At 34.2% G+C, this 18,101-nt stretch overlaps 3 protein-coding genes across 4 annotated transcripts; 1 reads left to right on the plus strand and 2 right to left on the minus strand.

Moving 5' to 3' along the window:
- Nucleotides 1-473: 473 nt before the first annotated feature.
- LOC126676184 (bifunctional adenosine 5'-phosphosulfate phosphorylase/adenylylsulfatase HINT4) lies at nucleotides 474-4,215 on the minus strand. Of its 2 annotated transcripts, none has more exons than XM_050370339.2 (6): nucleotides 4,024-4,215; nucleotides 3,836-3,882; nucleotides 3,540-3,616; nucleotides 3,380-3,446; nucleotides 2,429-2,506; nucleotides 474-2,004 (listed from the first exon to the last, which is right to left on the minus strand). In XM_050370339.2, the coding sequence occupies exons 1-6, from the start codon at nucleotides 4,099-4,101 to the stop codon at nucleotides 1,968-1,970; spliced, it is 384 nt and encodes a 127-aa protein (XP_050226296.1). In that variant the 5' UTR covers nucleotides 4,102-4,215; the 3' UTR covers nucleotides 474-1,967. The 2 variants fall into 2 exon arrangements, with proteins under 2 accessions (XP_050226296.1, XP_050226295.1); XM_050370338.2 differs by lacking the exon at nucleotides 474-2,004 and adding an exon at nucleotides 2,056-2,314 and having other exon boundaries at nucleotides 4,024-4,179.
- A 59-nt stretch (nucleotides 4,216-4,274) lies between these two features.
- Nucleotides 4,275-9,157, plus strand: LOC126676182 (protein arginine N-methyltransferase 1.6). Its single transcript, XM_050370336.2, has 14 exons — nucleotides 4,275-4,687; nucleotides 4,771-5,026; nucleotides 5,122-5,247; nucleotides 5,321-5,485; nucleotides 5,571-5,689; nucleotides 5,770-5,849; nucleotides 6,384-6,649; nucleotides 6,762-6,995; nucleotides 7,313-7,386; nucleotides 7,474-7,567; nucleotides 7,656-7,805; nucleotides 7,900-7,974; nucleotides 8,444-8,540; nucleotides 8,812-9,157. Exons 1-14 carry the CDS (start codon nucleotides 4,362-4,364, stop codon nucleotides 8,967-8,969), a joined length of 2,220 nt encoding a protein of 739 aa, XP_050226293.1. The 5' UTR covers nucleotides 4,275-4,361; the 3' UTR covers nucleotides 8,970-9,157.
- A 487-nt stretch (nucleotides 9,158-9,644) lies between these two features.
- On the minus strand, nucleotides 9,645-16,705 carry LOC126679201 (chaperone protein dnaJ 13). Its single transcript, XM_050374181.1, has 13 exons — nucleotides 16,422-16,705; nucleotides 15,666-15,952; nucleotides 15,337-15,534; nucleotides 15,141-15,255; nucleotides 14,802-14,888; nucleotides 14,377-14,465; nucleotides 13,731-13,815; nucleotides 12,607-12,660; nucleotides 12,151-12,231; nucleotides 11,673-11,750; nucleotides 10,742-10,981; nucleotides 9,923-10,030; nucleotides 9,645-9,850 (listed from the first exon to the last, which is right to left on the minus strand). Exons 1-13 carry the CDS (start codon nucleotides 16,569-16,571, stop codon nucleotides 9,794-9,796), a joined length of 1,629 nt encoding a protein of 542 aa, XP_050230138.1. The 5' UTR covers nucleotides 16,572-16,705; the 3' UTR covers nucleotides 9,645-9,793.
- Between the last annotated feature and the right edge of the window lie 1,396 nt (nucleotides 16,706-18,101).

Below are 18,101 nucleotides of genomic sequence, written 5' to 3' on the forward strand. Positions count from 1 at the left end.
ACAATAACACTCATAATACTTCCATTTTTGTACATATTCTACAGCTGTATTTCAGAACCCACAACCATCTAAGCCATATACAAGCCATGCTTGATAAAGACTTACAAATCAGCCATACTTTATGAGAATTTCATGCAATTCATGGCCGCCAAACTTTTTACGGAAGAAAAAATAAAAATAGGACAGCTAATAATATTATAACAGATCATGAAATCTGTAAAAATTTAATTGACGAAATTATATTGACATCATTTAATTATGTGTTATAATATCATTGGCGCTATGTCTATATAAGGATTTCTCAAGGTTCACTTTTTGAGACAGCTATACAGTTACCAAACAATGCCAATTATATTAATCAATAACAATATATATATTTCCATTCGCCAATAATTATCTGCATCTTCCCCTTTTAGTTTATGGTAATGATGTTTATGCCTATCTTATTTTTTTTGTTAATACTCATCTTTCAGAACAGTTCTCTCTTATTGGCCAACAGAACTATAATTTTATAAACATATAGCTTTAGCAGATTCTTTTCCAGCAAGTGATTTTACCTAATAGATGGTACACCTATCTTATCATATGTCTGGTAAACTATAGTGCACTGGTTTTCCTAATATATAATAGTGCATTTAAAACTATTCCTTCCTGAATCAAAAACAGGGATTTGTCTAAAAATTCAATATCTAACTGAATAATTAATCATGTGGACCAACTCTAAGTTTCTTAAGTCAATCTACTAAACACTTAGACAGCTGACAAGTCATTGTTAGTACTCAATGCGCATTACTAATGCAAAAATTGCCCCTTCTCAATCTAAGTTGAAAGTAAATTCACAACCTTTTGCATTAAAAAAAACTCCATCAGCATAAAACTAGCTATTCATGCTTCAAGATATGATAGAAACCTGACTAGGCATTCACAACTCAGGCTATATCGTCAAGATGTTCTCAAACCGATTACAAATACAAAAAGAGCTGTAAGTAACCACAAAAAATAAGTCAACAAATAGTCAGTCATGTGTGTGCATTCAAGTCTCGCTTCCTATAACATTCTATTTGCCGTACGTGTTCACTTTACTAGTGTTGCACAATCGGACAGAAGGTCCACTCTTGCCTTCAAAAAATATACCCTCCAAAATAACCATTTGCAGATATGATGCCATGATTAAAAAAAGTACCTTATAGGACTTCCTAGTAGTCCTAATTGCACCAGATTTGTTCTAATTTTTGAAAGCTCACCACATTGGCTTTTTTATGTAATTTAAGATCATGTGAGCTGTTTATGTCAAGAAAATAGCTATTGTGTTCTTCTAACATCAAATAAGCTTAAATGACATCAGGCATTTCAAAATTACAGATCTTTTATCACTGGAGACTTAATCCCTTGTTTGATCAATGATTATCACCTTCTATTAGACAATTTACTTTAAAAGAATACAACTTCAATAGCTTCACTTTATTTAGAGCTCAAAATAAATCCAATTGGCCAAGTGCAGCTGAAGGCATATTTAGTCTTTCTCCAATTTCTGGAGTAGCTGTCAGTAAACCACACATATATGCCTTGCAACTATATATCTAACTATCTACGGGCAAAGGTCATATAGCTGTAAGCCGAGTGTGCTTCTTTCTAAGTGTTTACAGGTAAAAGTTCAAGTGAACAAGCCTATCTAAATACTTACAGTGGAATAGATATCTCGGTGCAAAAAAACACAATATAGTGGTGAATGAAGATGTAATACGTAGAGAAATTGGAATAGAAACGGATGCCATCAGATGTTTAAAGTCCTTTCGAGTATTTCTATAAATTACTAGTGGGAGCATAAGCGCCGTAGCCAGTAATAGACTGATTATGCCTTTCTCATGAATAATATTAGTGTTCAGTTCAGCATCTAGATTATACATAAGATATAATAGTATGAAGTATTATTACCTGAAACTGAAGCAGGAGTAGTGGCGTGTAGGTTAAAGTACTATCATACAAGAACTGGATGCACGAACCCTGCATATGGCATTCATGTGCAGTAGATAAAATCATTTACCAGCAGGCGCATCAGACAAAGAACTTGTATAGCAAGAGAATGTTAAATAATGTGCAAATATTTGCTTGGGATAGCAAAGACATTTAACTTTGCATGACAAAGATCATTCACATGATATATTTCGATCACATTCGATTAAACACAATAAATCAAATATGGCGCAGTCACACTTAAGCAATCACTGGTTATACAGGCTTTATCCTTTCCAGCAATTTTTCAGCTTCAATTAATCCAAGCGGTCCCAAAGGAACGTATTTTATATGCTTCCATCTGTAAAAGTTCTATATGATTTATAATCTACTTAATTTAAATGCATATTTTCATATGTAAAAGTCAAAAGAATAATCTAATTGCATAGAACATGCCATTTACCAAAAAACTTACTTAGGTGTGAAGGGTAACGCCAAACAGTGAAGGTGTAGATGGTTAACACTGTTTAAAGGAGGCTGATGAAAGCCAAATCTGCAAAATGAAAGCAGACCAAATTTATGTTAAAAAAGTACTGAAGATACAAATAAAACTTGAAGCTCGGATTACGCAGGACTCATTTGTGTCTCAATTCACTACATACTATTTGTGATTCTCTTTCCCAATGTGCCATCATCGATTCCAAAAAGGAGAAAACAAAAGATATACTCAAAAAAATTAAAGATCATATAAACATGGCAATTTGGTAATGTAAGAGGTGTTTCCCAAACTGACTTAACAATCAGTTGACCCATTGGTGACTGGATGCAGACATAAATATAAACCACATGGTTCAGAAAAACTTTCTGCATTCAAATTACTCCTACATTTATTCCAACTGACTATGAACTTAGCCGAGAAGACAGTGAAGAGGTTGAAATTTAATGGTTATAGAATTGATCACTGAGACAGTACAATGATTTGAAGTCCTAGACCTGCATAGTTTTTGAAAACCAAAAGCCCCCATGTCTGAATTTCTGAAATCAGAACACAAGCACAAAACAGCAACTATAAGAAACCCCCGAGTCCTAGCACTTCAAATTCAATTGCTGCATGACCATATGAGAACATAAAGTAGTTGTAATTCAACTTAAAAGTTTTTTTTGATAAAATTCAACTTAAAAGTTAACGGAGACAGTAGACAATATGATGCTGCTGCAATATCATCATTCATCATAATTGTATGAACTCTCCACAGTTAATAGCGAGTGGAAACAACTGACTTAGAATTCTTTTAAAACCACTTGAATTGTATGTATTTTCTCCTCCCAACCCAAATGAAATTATCCGCAATAGAAGAGAAAAGATGTTTAAAGGTGTATGACAAATGACATGGATATAGGAGCTTTCACGCAATATAATCAATACCTATAGTGTTTCGATTGAGGAGCATCTCGGTGTAACAGTGTTTGCCCAACAGTTAACATATGTCTCACTGTATAAAAAAAAAACAGCAGGATAGTGAAGCATTAGCCATGACAAAAAAAACACATACATTATTTCAAATATCAACCCTAAAATTATTCACCTAAAGTGTAGTCCTCTTCGCTCCTCCGAAGGTCTCTGACAGTTGGAATGTGCTGAACAGGAATCACCAAGTAGTGCCTTCCATATTATTACGCAATGCATAAACAGTTTAGGCAAATTGACAGTTGATAAGAAAAAATTGCGTGGATCAGAAGTTCAGTTACATTCTAATTTGATTACTCCTGTGAGATTCGATCTATTAATCCAATTCAATTAAACTTTTAAATTACATAAAAAATAAATAACGCAAATGATGCAGATTAAAGTAAAGATAATTAAGGAAATAGGTAAATAGACCTGAAAGCAGCGGGTTTGATATCTTGAAATGCGACGACCTTGTCATCCTGCGGAATTCAAAGAACTCGGTTAAAGGAGCCAACTCAAGGTGTATCGGAAACGATCTGTTTGGTTGCTGAGAAAAAAAAAGGAAGGAAATGAATTTCGCTGTGCAAGAAAACTAAAAATTAGAAGATGAGAAGACGGACAGAGTGAAGGAGAGTAGTAGAAGTGGAATTTTGAACAATCTGACAGAAGATACAGGACGATGTCGTAGCTCCCGCCATTTTTGCCCTAATTTCTGAACATCTAAACCGTCCAATTGTAAACTTGTTGCTTGGCGGGTAATTATCGGTTCTGACTGAGTTGATTGGGCCGCATCCGACCCATTAATCTGTCCAGATCCAATAACTTTTAACAGTCGAACGACAGCTAAACCTACTCTTCATTTAATAAACGACAACTAATCCAACGTCGCAGTCTGTTCGCCGTCGTTTACTGTCTTCGTAAATTCTCGCCACCTTCGAGCAGCCACCATTTCACCTTCATGAACTCTCTGATAATTTCAAAAACCCTAACTAAACCTCGCTTCACTCTATCTACTCTCGCACAGTTCACTCACCTCCTCAGCTCAGCATCATCGCGAACTATGAGCTCTGAGTCAACTCAGTTCCAGCTCAGATTAAACCCGCTCACTGGTAACTCAGAATGGATCGTCATCAAAGAAAACGAAGAAGAACAAGAGAATTACCAAAAGAATCTCTTAGCCACGACGTCGTATTTAGACATGCTTAACGACTCTGCACGAAACAGAGCTTATCGCCAGGCCATTGACAAAACTATCACTAAACCGTGCCACGTGCTGGACATCGGGTAACTTTGCTATACATTCAAAATAAATTAGTTAAAAGCTCAAATTAAAATTGATTTTGTTCATGAATTTTACGGTTAAGCAGTGCTGGAACTGGATTGCTATCAATGATGGCTGCACGTGCAATGTGCTGTGGAAGTGACTCAAAATCGTCATCATTAACCTCTCCTGATTTGAAAGGAATGGTTACAGCATGCGAATCGTACCTTCCGATGGTGAAATTGATGCGAAAAGTTGTTCACCGGAATGGTATGGGGAGGTCGATAAATGTATTTAATAAGCGGTCCGATGAGCTCAAAGTCGGTGCCGGTGCGGAGCTTCCTTCTCGTGCGGATGTTCTGGTGAATCCAATTAACTAAACTACATTGCTCTTGTAGGTTCTTTGGTTTGATTTGTTGTTAATGATTTTCTTAATGAAATGTTTAAATAATTGCAGGTTAGTGAGATACTAGACTCTGAGTTTTTAGGTGAAGGACTAATACCTTCTCTTCAACATGCTTATGACACGCTACTTGTCGAAAATCCATTGACTGTACCATATCGAGCAACAACGTATGGTCAGGTATTTAGTCGGACCGTTTCTTATCTTTTTTTAGAACTTCGCAGAGCTTACAGTATTTTCTTTATTTTGGTAGCTGGTTGAAAGTGAATTCCTGTGGAAGTTGCATGATTTGTATAATAATGAAGCAAAAGCATCAGATGAAATTCGTCTTGTTCCAACCGGCTTGGAATCTATTTTACGGGTCAAATTGCAGCAACACCCTATGCATTGTGATGCAATCTCGAAAGAGATAAAGCTGGTAATGATAGTAGGTAGTCACTTTTGTGGAATTTCTTGGAGAATACCAAATGGTTTAATTCCCACTCAATTTAGGATTCATCCAGCTGTCAGAACCCTTCAAAATTTTTGAGTTTGACTTCTGGAAACGGCCGGACAGCTGTGGGGAAACTGAACTGGTCGTCAAGGCCATTGATGATGGTAGTGTCCATGCTATAGTGTCATGGTAAATATCTTTGAGCTGTTCACATGGAATTTTGCCTTTCTAGTGACAGCAATGATAAATTTTGTTTTATGCTTCTGCAGGTGGGTGCTTCAGCTTGATCGTGAAGGGACCATATTATATTCCACTGCTCCCAGATGGATAGATTTGCCAACAAATATAGGTGAGCTACATTTTTAATTCAGCTCATCAACTTTCATGTTCCATTTTTTCTTATTTCACTTTCTTACATTAACTGTTTCTTGCAACAATTGAATCAATCTAATTAAGAATTTGAACGAAGGCTGTTTTTGAAATTTTTCTTTTAAATTTTATGCCTTACATAGCAGTTAAGCATAATTCACTGTTAGTGCATCTTCCCAATGAATGAGCACTATTGTGGCACCTTTGATCTTGGTAAAGAGAAGTGATTTTATAGAACTGTTCCTTGCTTCCTTAAAAAAAATTCAGATAGGCCACCAAGAAATGTGCTCAATAATATAACTAACAGGAGGAGTGTTCTAGTCATTGAGTTCCATGTGTTAAATTTCCTTGCAAATAACATTGTTAGGACATGGTGAAGTAGCTTACAGCTTGAAATGCTTGTGTGGCTAAAATAATTTATCGAATTAATGTGTTTTCCAGTTAATCATATTTTTTGAGCTTCTTCCTGAATTTTCATTTCTGTGCTACTAATGAAATTATTATGCTTAACTAGGTACTCTTAATTGGTGTGACCATTGGAAACAGTGCGTGTGGTTCCTTCCAGGAACAGGCACGCCTGTAGGCAAGGATGAGCAGCTTCTTTTGCGTGCCACTCATAATGATACTAACATCTTCTATGATCTTGCAATCCAAGATACTGAGGTGATGCAACATAATTTTACTTCCTGGGATTTTCATCTTATACTACCTCCTGAAAGAATTGCAATTTATGGAGATAGAGAGTGGAGATCGCTTATGTTAACAGCTCTAAGGAATGCTGTAAGATCTCTCTCCTTCTCTCGCTCTTTCTTTCTCTCTGCTTGTGTGCATATGAGACTGAGTAGTTTAAATTTCTTCATCTTTTAATTTTTAAATGAGTTGCATTTTGCAGTTGCAGGCAAAAGTTCAACCACTATGTGTTGTTGCGGATGATAGTCTCTTTGCAACCGTAGCTCTTGCACATTTTTCAAAAACAGCAGATATTATATCATTATTCCCTGGGCTGCAGGACAGGGGTACAGAATATCTGCGAATAGTCGCTGAGGCAAATGATTTCAATATGGATCGTGTAACTGTAAATCTAAACAGTAAATGCTTGAGTCTGCAAGATACTAAGCAGAAGAAGGTAAGTCACTTCGACTACTACAATGGCATGCTTTAGAAAGATTGTAACCATCCATAATTTAGTTTCTATAATGACATTACCTATGATTTCTTCCTGTCTTTCTGTTTGTATTTGGGAGACTAAGGTAAAATGACAAGAAGGGCATTACATTTATTGGTTTGATTTTGAAGGAAATTTGTTTGGCCTTGTCATATTCCTGATTCCTCCTAGTGGAAGTCTTCAACCTTACTCTTGAAGTGTTATAAAATGTATTCACAGTACTTCTGTTTAAATATATCACTTTATTCTGATTTTGGTTTAGGGTTCTGTGCTTGCAGATTGATCTATTGATTGGAGAACCATATTATTATGGAAATGATGGAATGCTTCCATGGCAAAACCTGCGTTTTTGGTGAATACTATTAAGCATTATCTCATGGCTTGGCTTGATAAAAGTTAAATAAAAATTTCACAAGTTTTTTTCATGGAATGGCTTTAGGAAGCTACGGACTTTGCTGGATGCTGACCTCTCCAATGACGTCTTAATAGTGCCTTGTAAAGCAAGATTGAGAGCTTGTGCCATGTCTCTACCAGTAAGGGAAAACTGCTTGTTTCTTTTATAAGGTTACATTTATCCAATACATGTGATTGGTTACAGAATTTGCGTTTGAAACCTTGCAGGATCTATGGAATAGCCGCCGCTCGTTAGGTGAGATTGAAGGCTTTGATCATTCAATTGTAAATACCACCTTAGGGGCATGTGGTGAATTACCTCCATCACATGAGGGTCCGTTTCTGCCTGTTTTTCTCTGGCAAAGTGGAGAGATCAAAGTAAATAAATACTTGAAATTTGCTTTTTACTAAAATTTGGGTATAGTAATGTTGCTTATATTCTATTACTGATACAAATTTATTGGATTTTTAGGAACTCAGTCATAGTTTCACAATCATGGAGTTCGACTTTTCAAAATTAATGAGTTCGTGTAATGAAAAAGTCCAGGTATCAAGATCTATAACTTTTTCACGACTTTTATGTTGTGTTGGATCTTTAATCTAGCAGTCAAAATCCTTGAGAAATGTCTTGAATTGATAACTTGCATGAATATGAATGCTTGGATTTATGTGACCTGGCCCCTGGGCACTAATGCTCTCAATGAACTTGTTTTCTGGCATCAGATAGGCAAATCGATGCAAAGTCCTCAGATGAACTATCTTTCCCGTGTGTTTTTTCTGGTCCCGTGTGTTTTTTCTGGAAAATTTGTTTGTGTCAAATCTCTTCTGTATATAGGTGGTGTTGGTGATATCAGTAGGCATGCTACCACGTCTATTTGATCTGGAATTTATTGATTAGTGCTTAGAAATATCACTGATGCAGCAAAACAGTCTAGTCCAGACAAACAAATGGTGACGTCCGAGGTTAAATAGTGCCCTCCGCATTTTACTTGCTTAATTTATACATTCCATTGCAGGTGGAATTTACTGAACCCGGGATGTGCCATGGATTTGCTCTGTGGATTGACTGGGTGATGGATGCAAAAAACTCCATTGTGTTATCTACTGGGCCAGGTAAAATCTTATTGCAGTAATATGTTCAATAGAAGATTTGCGTATATATCATGGCTGCTATACCTCATTTGCCTATCTTCGACTTTCTCTGTGTGTACTTTTCTCCATTCCGGATCTGTTTTTTTCGAGTCTGGTTCCATGATTTTTTTTCGATTTGTGGTTCCACAATGCACTTGGACAATGCTACCTTTTCCTAATCAACTCAGACATAATTATGTGGTTATGGGGATATTAAGAGCAATTTTGCCCTTAAATGTTTGTACGTCTTCAGATCAGAGATTCTGGAAGCAAGGAGTGAAACTTCTGGCAAAGCCAGTGCAAGTTGCAGCACATGGAGGAACAACTGGAGGCGACTGTTATTCAGCAGTAATTGAAGCATCTTTTGATCCCACCAATGGGGAACTTGTGACCGAGTGTAAATTCACGTAAGCACATGTTAGTTTAAATGTTCTTAGAATCGAGAGCAGCTTGTTTTTGTAATACAATTTGTGTACAATCTGAGGCTTCTATATTTTATTTTTGAGCTTCACCGTAACTTGGATTACGATGAGGCATTGTGTATGCATTATAAGACCTAATTTTAATATGGCAATAACGCTTGTTTTCTCCTTCTCGAATTATTTTAAAAAACTTTCCGTTTCAAGGAAGAAGGGAAACAGTGGGGTTACTCGCAAACTCAAATCTTTAAGCAATCACGATATTATTGCTACTTAAAACTTGGAATTCCCTTTTTTTTATGTTCCTCCCATGGTGAGTATATAATAGTAATCGTACTAATTCTTAAAATTGTCTTATCTAATCAATGTACTATTATCTTTACGTCATCAAGTATTTTATTCAACATTTTATATATGATTACAAACATGTGATTTCATCAAATCAATATGTTAATTGGTCACTTCATAGCTACATTATTTTCCCGCTTGACTATTAATTTGAAGAAAAATTTACCTGCTCCGATAGAAAGTTGTTCTTAAATCTTAAAATACATAATATTTTTATTGAAGTACTAAGAAAGTATTTAGTATCACAAGAAATTAAAATCCAGATATAAGTAAATTATTGAGTAAATTCTTTTTTACTTTAATTTTTTAAGATAATGAATTTATATTAATAAAAAAATTTAATATAGTGAATGCTCTTATTAGAAATGTGACACGAATACTGAGAGCAGTATATGAACTAAAGTTACCTCAATAAAGGTAATTCAAAATTGCAAGAGGTAACTAGCAAAATAGCTAGTGATGATAAAATCAGAGTCTATGTGCTTCTTGGGGTATTGACATTTCTGCATAATCATCTACTATGACCTGTCAAATTAAATTACAATATAAGATAAATTCATACACCAAATTTAAAAATTGATAAGAGAGTTCTAGTACCTCGAATATTTGGCCACCGCAAGTATACTCGACATATAGTTGTTTAGGTTCTCCGGGACAAGGATCACAAAATCCCATAATGCCTGACTTCTTTACACCCTCGTGCAGCTGCACCCACATTATGAAAACAAAACAAAAAATGTCGATCTCCTAGAATCCAGATATTTTAAGTGAATGAACATGTACAATTAAATGAGTACTAAATTTCTTACCATATAGAGCAATTTAGCAACATAAAAGATATTACAGTACTAACCAATTTATCTTCCTTCTATTGAAGGAAATAAAGAAAAATGCAAAAATTGGAAGTGAGAGCCACAGGGTAAGTTACACAAACCATGATAAGCCAAAACAAGTAGTGATGTATGTTGCGCAAAAACGAAACAATGAAAATGGAAAAGAGGATACATTTTCCAAAAATACATTATAAACATAAAGTTCCAGAGTTTCAGAAACTTCTGCAGAAACAGAAACAAAACGACAGAACGTAGAGCCAAACAAATTTCCGTGCAACATAGATAACGACTATAACCAGCAATTTTCAACCATCACAGATGGAACATTGCGGCTGCAGCTGCATGTGCAGATGATTTTTCAAGCATTTAATAAAGCAACTGACAAATCATTCCTCACTGCTTGGCATAAAGTTGGAAATAAGAACTCTTTGCGTTCTACTTATAATTTCCAACTAAATCCCAATGAAGGTTGAAGAGATTATCATATAATTATTAATCAGTCAAACAAAATAAAAGAAAGATATATTTGAGAGTCACATGCTCATGGAAAATGAAAAGGAAATCTAAATTAAGAGAAACATACCTTCAATTGTCCAGAATCATTAACCAGAAAATTAAGAGGTATTGTAACATCTATGACTTCTGAAGCTAACTCGCCATTTTCTTCAGTTGATTCTTTTCTTTTCTTCAAAGCTTTAAGACTTCCATATAATGCTTTATCAATAACAAGTCCATTTCTTTCTGCTTGCCTATTTCTTTTCCTATTGCCCACATTTTGTAATAGTTGCTGAGCTTTTTCTGCCCGTAACCTCGCCTCTTTGACCTGCATGAGGATTTAGATTTAGCAAATATTCCCTCCGTTATAAATTGATTGGCATCTTTTCACCTATCTTCTCCCAGATTATAGGTAGTCCGTTTATTACTTGATTAATTAATTGTCATATATACCAGTATTAATATAGTAGAATGTATTAAAGAAAACAAAGATACCAAAAGACAAAAAGTTACTATTATATTAAATAAGGGCAAGGATTTATTTATTTTTTAATTAACTCATTTTGCCTAGATAAACTAAATTTCTTAAATTTGTCCTAAACTGCCTACCAATTTGAGACGGAAAGAGTACTAGATAAGGCTAAAAAGAAAAACGTATATAGTAATTCTCAATGTAGGTACAAAATACATGTGGTGCCACAAAAATTAATTAGATGCTTGGAACGGTCAAATTTACAGTTTTTTTTTCTGGAAATCATGGCCAGCCAAAACCATATTGACAAAGTCTATTACGACTGCACATTCCCAGATTACAAGACACAATAGTACAATTGAACTCCTAGAATTAATTCAAAATAAAATACTTCTACCGCATGGCTAATCCATACTTTATTTTCTCCATATGCATGGACGTAAAAGTAATACAAGAAGACAACTCGCAAATGAAGCATGCGATGTGGAATAACGTTTTAGCTATCTGCACAAAGAGTAGGTCTTGCAACCAAGGAAGCAATTCATACCTCAACAGAAGTTTTTGATTTAATCTCTAGAGCCTTTTGCTTTTCCCTTCGAAGGTAGTAAGGTTTGAAGATCAGTTTCTGCATGCATATACAAAGGACGGAATGTACAATCAACAACTGCATAACACATCTATAGTTGAATAATTCAATCAATTTAGAGGACCACTATCCAAATATCGTCGCATCCAAAATTCAGAATGTTTGCCATGTGATGACTAAGAACTCCAGCAAAATTAATAGAAGCTAACATACTTAAAGAACTGTGCTGCAAAGAATTAACCAACCATGAAAAACAAATAGAGAAACCCATGGCTTAACCGAATCAACATAGAAGCAACTTTTTTAAGAAAGCAGAAATTCTATTTCAGTTGACATCCTTATGATTAACCCAAGATTATGCAAAGGAATTGAGGTTAAATAATAATCATAAAACCAAGTTGGAAATGTGACCAATTATTAGAGCAGTGTCTATAATAACCTTGGTTAAAAAGTACAGTGATGTTGGAATTAGGAATGCTCCAGTTGCAAATGCGAGATTCAAATTCTTTGAAAGCAATACCTGCATATACATGTCCATCAGTAACAAGAGAAAAAAAGGAAGTAAATGTAATAGGGAATTAGACCTATGTTATCTTCTTCTAAAGAACAAAACACCAACTGAATATTCAAATAAAAAATGTAAGACTCTGGTAGGGAGCTTCCACTACTCCAAGGTGCAAAACCAAACATCAAACTTTCTGAGAAACTGATAATTTTCTTTGCATTAAGCATATGACTTAAATTTCCAGTAAGCATTTCATTTTTATGTCTACTAGTATAAAAGCACTCGGCCTGTCAAGCTTCGACCGGCAGAATCCTACCATAGATCGAGCACACATCATATATCAAAATGCAATCTCAAGTTAAAGGAAGTGAAAGTAGATGATTTGCTCACGGGAATAATTAACTTCTGTCCACCACGGTGCAGTTCAAATTTCCAAAAAATACCCTGCAATCAAAATGAAGAGTATAAGAATCTCACATACATGCAAAAGTGATAACAGCATGAAAGACAAAACAGTAAATCCTCGCTAGTAGCTATAAAATAGCTTTTTCTTAGATTATGCTTAAGCTGGTGCTTCATTTATTTATTTATTGGGTAAGCTGGTGCTCCATTTGTTGGAATGCTAGACAGGGATCAGAAAATAAAGTGGTTTAGTATTTTCAGAGTTACTTGCAGCATTCCCATTTTCATTGTCCTCTTTTAAATCTTACTTGAGCAATAGACAAAATGGGCCAAGATATCCTAAGAAACAGGAATGAGATATGCCCAGCACAAAATTTTGTTAGCATACAGCAATCTCATGGATTTCTATTTTTTAATAAACTTGGGCGTCTTGTATATACATTTACATTTTGTTAAGTCTCGGAACATCAAAACAATAGCAATTTTTTTGTACTATAATGATGCCTCTTTAAGTCAAGTTGTAATCAGCATGAGTATTTCATTATCAAGCACCTTCAGATATTAAAAGAAAGAAGTCACTAAGGAAATAAAACACCCAACAGCAGGCGGCGCATATATACCTGGAGTTGATAAATCGGGACCTTAATTTCAGGTTTCACAAGACTAGATTAGTAGTTCTTATCAAAGACAGAGCTAGGGGGGCTGGAAAAATTATTAAAAAATCAATGTCTAATTCCCTACAGTTTAAAAATATAAATAGTAATTTGGCTCCTCCAAACATAAAAAGTTTGTGATTTGGTCCCCTAGGATTCTATTCCCGGCTCTGTCTCTGGTTCTTATAACGTTTTATAAGAAAACTATTTAAAGGATAATGATAACAGAATTAAAATTCAAGGATAAGTTATTTTAATAGGCTAAGCAAGACAAAGAAACAAAAGGATGAAGTAATGTCCTACAAGCATGGTTAAAAGCGCTCAGAAACACCTCCAGTATGCTAAAAAATATAAGCCACAAAGAAGCCAAGAAAACTACCTAATGTCATCGAAAAGTTTTTTTAATAATGTAGCATTGAGAATATGTAATATCTAATTAAATTTCTATTTTCTCAATACCTGAATTCCAATAGTATACAGTACTCTGACACTACTAAAATCAGATACTTTTCTTCCACCACCAACCTCCATCTCTAAAGCAGTGCTGTATACAAAAAATAGATGATATTACAATTTACAGTAAAAGCAATCTGGCATAAGTCGGTCAAATTAGTGAAACTGATTTCCTTATAATTGCTTCACGTGCAACTCTGAATTATAAAGCTACCCATTGTGCACTCCAAAACTTCTCGTGTTTATTTAATAATATCACTATTTGTTTTAAATTAGTCACAGTCAAGAGCCGTTTCTTGGCTCTTAAGCAATAAAATTGCTTCTTTTAGGTGATTGACCAAAAAAAAATCTAAGTGATTTGGTTCATATGCCAACAAAATCATCCATTCTAAAGTAGACAGGAATTTCAACTTGGTGTGATACTTATAATTCTCTATTATTAAGCAATTCTGAATACGTTATAATAATTTGTAATAAATGATGAGAGCAAATCATTTCTCTGTTTTTCTTATCTATTTTCATGTCATAGCCCAAACCATGGCAGACAAGAATCCCAGAGAGAAAAGACAGCGAGAGAGCTAACAAATACAATATAGTGACATGCAAATAAAATTATTTACAAACATTTCTCCTCTAGTTAACGAGCATGTACCTTCCAAATCTGCCAGCAATACGACCATGGGATTTTGATGAAAAGCGATGAGTGTAATGAGCTGATGCTCCAAAAGAACTTGTACCCATCTGTTGTCATTAGACATAAATAAATAGAGGTACTATATGGAAGTGTAAAGCTATCTTAAACAAAGGTTCTGGATAAGCCAGCCAATTGATATGAACAAGGATCTCAGCTGTTGGTAATATGTTTCCTATCCAGCCAGAAGGTAAACTCAATATACAAAACATGAAAGTTACTAATGTGGTAAACAGCAATACTTTCATACTAAAAACAATCAGTTAATGCGCAAACTGTTAGGAATAAACCTACTTTACTAAGATAGTTGATTTATTAAATTAAAAGCTTTCACCCAAAAAAGTCAGCTAAGTTATGTCTCGCTTTGACAGATTAACCAGGTGTACCTTCAACTCTCCAGCAGCAGACATCTTTTCATCCTTCTTTTGCCATCCAACTGATATAGATGATTCTGAGCTTAGCAAAAGCTGTATCTGGTGAAAAGAAAGACAAAACAAAACAGCGAAGAAGTTAGGCATTGTAGTTACGTTCAACGTTTTGCATTCCTATCAAGCCTATGAAAGGCTTATAGATTTATATTTCTTGTACATCTTTTAAATTCCAAAAAAATCCAGCATGTGTTTTGTCATTAAATGTATGCTACATCATCATATATACAAACTGGTGGGAACAGTATAGAAACAAAAAATACCACCGAACCCACTTATATAAAAGTACCATCATACATTTCCACTAGTTGTTTCGGAAAGTTGGCGGGTCCACGTGTTGGAAAGATTGATTGAACCATCTCTCAAGGACTTTGCAATGGAAATTGTTGCCGTTGAATGTAGTGATAGCTGACTGGAAAGGACACAACAAACAAATAAACTAACCGAAGATATGCTAGGCAATAAAATGGGCTTTGGGAGTCAACGGGCCTACTGTGTAGTTTGTAATCCAATAAGTGCACGTAAACCAGCTGTGCCCATAAGTTCTATAGATGAAATTGGAGAAAGCTGATGCCTAAGCACAGCACTAGCAGCTGCACCACCAGCATTTTCCTGAACTTCCAAATTTCCACCAACAGCAATGGCGTTGCGTTTTGATAATTGGGAATGAAATTCACTAGCCATAGCCATTCTGAAATAGAAAGACAAAAGCCAAGTTTCCTTTGTAATAAAACAGATAATAATATGCAGTAGAATAAAATTACTTCATAATCATATAAGTTATATGTTCTTAACTAAACATGAAAATGTAAACTGAATTACCCTCCCATGATGCCGTCACCATCGAGGAACTGAGGCAAAGATAAGTTGGCCAGAATCGTACCAGAAGGTCGAAAATGAGAAGCCATCTTTTCTTGTTCTTTCCTCTTTTTGAGTCTTTCAAGTACTTCCTTTAACTCTTCAGGTTTATTAAGCATGGGACCAAGTTCCAAACCAGACCTTATCCCTTCCATACCATATATATCATATATCTGCCTCTTATACTCATCTGATAACACTTCATAAGCTTCACATATCCTCTGAAAGTTCTGTGTCGCTATTTCCTTCATCTGAACTCCAGCATCAAATCAGATTATGAAAATCAAAATATAACAAAAAATAATCAATTCTTGCATTCAGAAAATATATAACTGCCAGAATCCGCATTGTTTTACTTCGAAAAACGCAACTCATATACTGTAAAGATTCGCATCATGCCAACAGAAAAACGACAACAATTAACACAAATGTATATGGAATGTCTTAAAAAAATGCAACAATTTGAAATGGAATCAACCGTTGCATAATGGAAGACTGTGTTGAGCCAAAACTTCTAGAACACGCCGCATTTTTAGAAAATCACGTCAAGTATGCGATAAATTAATCGGAATCTTACACAAAATTTGCAAGAGCTTGCTTCAATTCAGTTAAGTTAAACAACTTCGACGCCAAACTAAGGCCTAATCACAGCACACAGCACTACTTCAATCAAACACTTAAAAAAAAAAAGAAAAAAAAATTGAAATAAAATGAACTGACATGGAAGTCCTGATACTTGTCAGGATGATAAACTTGAGCCCAGTGTCGATAAGCTTTTCGAATTTCTTCATCTGTAGCATCCGGCGACACTTGGAGCACGGCGTATAGCTCCCTATTCGGTGGCCCTGCTTCTTCTTCTTCTTTGTTCATCTCTATTTCACTGTGATTTTTTTTTTATGAAATTTTTTAAAAGGTTTTAAGGGGTTTTTGGTGTTTCTTCTTTGGCAAGCGTATTGTGGGGCGGCTAACGCCGTTTTGGTGGCGATGCTTGAGAAATGAGAATGATAGTCATTTGCGGTCTTCGGGTGATAATTGGGCTTTCTTTTCTCTCTTTCCAAAACTGGGCTTTTAGGCCCACAAGTGCTTTCTATTCAGCAATCGAATTTATATAAAACAATTTATTTTTTATATTTATATTTTATCTTTATTATAAATATTTTTTAACTAGTAATATTTTGTATGTTTATATATTAGTTCACGTAAATAGAAATCCTGTGAACTAATGATACGGATCGAATGTCACTTACACAGCTGAAATTACAACAATTAAAGTACTATGTGAATTGTCATGTACGTCCTACTATCCTAATTAATAAATTAAATTTTGATAATTGCAATAAATAACTATTATTTTTTAATAATGGTGGTACAAATAATAATTTTTTGATAATTGCTATAAAAAAATAACTTTTTATTATATAAATAGATATTACATGGTTTTTATATATTTTTATAAAGTTTATTGTTTTTTAAATATCATTATCATGAATTTTTAAATTAAATAAATTATTTATTGAATTTGCATTTTTTAATTTTTTTTGTTCTAATATTATTATTACTAGAGATTATTTTAATTTAATTTTTATCGATTATTCATTTAATATTTCCTTAATTTTTTATGAGTTTTTAATTATAAATATTTACTTTTCTTATAAAATTTTATTATAATAATTTAGTAGAATTTAAATTATTACTAATTATATAATAAATTAATTTTATTTTAAAATTATATAAATTGAAATTAAATTATATTTAAAACTAAAATGAAAAAAATTATCAGAATTTTGTGATAGTGCACTGGTATACGACTAGTATAATGCAATTTAGTTTGATTAATTTAAGGGGATAAAATTATAATTAACCGTGACCTAAGTTAGCTTTATATGAAACATAAATAACTCAAGGTCATCACTTCATAAATCCAATAAAAACTCATTAAATTTTATTGTGAGCCTTTTTTTTGTAAGCCTATCCGGTTTCCAAGGTTTCGCCCTGACTAATCAGGATCTGACCGTGTCGTGTACCAGATATGGTGGGTGAGTCTACCGGTGGGAATTTTCTGCATTCACAAGGACTCGAACCCGAGACCTTGCTTAAGCGATATCAAGCCGCTTACCACTTGAACCAACCTCCATTGGTATTGTGAGCCTTTTTTATCAACTTGAATATCACTCAAGTAAATGTACATTTCTTTTTATGAATAAATGTACATTTTCTTAAATGAAATAATGATTATTAGGTCAACTCCCGTCAATATCTGAATGTATCATGGTAGTGCTAACCTTTTATTTTGTAGTATAACAAATTATGTTTTCCTTTTTCAGTTTTGGTCAATTCTTTGCTATGATATGCTCAATAATTACTACATTCTTAAGATATTTCTTGTTTTTCAATAACTAA

Source organism: Mercurialis annua, linkage group LG4, assembly GCF_937616625.2.
Source record: "Mercurialis annua linkage group LG4, ddMerAnnu1.2, whole genome shotgun sequence".
Classification (NCBI taxonomy): Eukaryota; Viridiplantae; Streptophyta; class Magnoliopsida; order Malpighiales; family Euphorbiaceae; genus Mercurialis; species Mercurialis annua.